The sequence below is a fragment of the Buceros rhinoceros genome, unplaced genomic scaffold (assembly GCF_000710305.1).
Source record: "Buceros rhinoceros silvestris isolate BGI_N320 unplaced genomic scaffold, ASM71030v1 scaffold21926, whole genome shotgun sequence".
Lineage (NCBI taxonomy): Eukaryota > Metazoa > Chordata > Aves > Bucerotiformes > Bucerotidae > Buceros > Buceros rhinoceros.
The window spans coordinates 2798-3138 of record NW_010419575.1 but is presented as its reverse complement, the minus strand read 5'-3'; the positions used below and the strand labels follow the sequence as shown (position 1 = coordinate 3138).

Below are 341 nucleotides of genomic sequence, written 5' to 3'. Positions count from 1 at the left end.
CCACGCAGGGAGAGAGGGGAAGGCAGCAGGATGGGGCGATGGATACACAGGGCAAGGCTGCTGCCCGCCTAAGATCCCAGGGCTGCGGGAAGGCAGGGCGGGAGAAAGGATTTGCCCTCTAGCTCCCGACGGGCTCGGCGCTGCGGGACGCTGCCCGTGGGCTCTACCTCTGTGCCGTTGTTCTTGACGAGGGAGATTTGCCACCCGCCGAGTTCCTGCTCCCGCCTCGGGTTCAGCGCCAACAGGGTGCTCCTGTCTCTCATCGATTTTTCGCCTGGAAACGCACACAGCATGCGGGAGGGCTGCGCAGGTCCGCAATGCCCACGCCGTGCTCGGCAGCA

General features: G+C 65.7%; 1 protein-coding gene across 1 annotated transcript in view; it reads right to left on the bottom strand.

Moving 5' to 3' along the window:
• The window catches only part of TGM4 (transglutaminase 4), a gene marked incomplete at its 5' end in the record, with an annotated part of 7961 nt that overhangs the window by 7272 nt on the left and 348 nt on the right, over positions 1-341 (bottom strand). Inside the window, one exon of the mRNA XM_010139005.1 lies at positions 168-274. Within this exon, the coding sequence (XP_010137307.1) occupies positions 168-274 (107 nt within the window). The remainder of the gene's footprint in view (positions 1-167; positions 275-341) is intronic.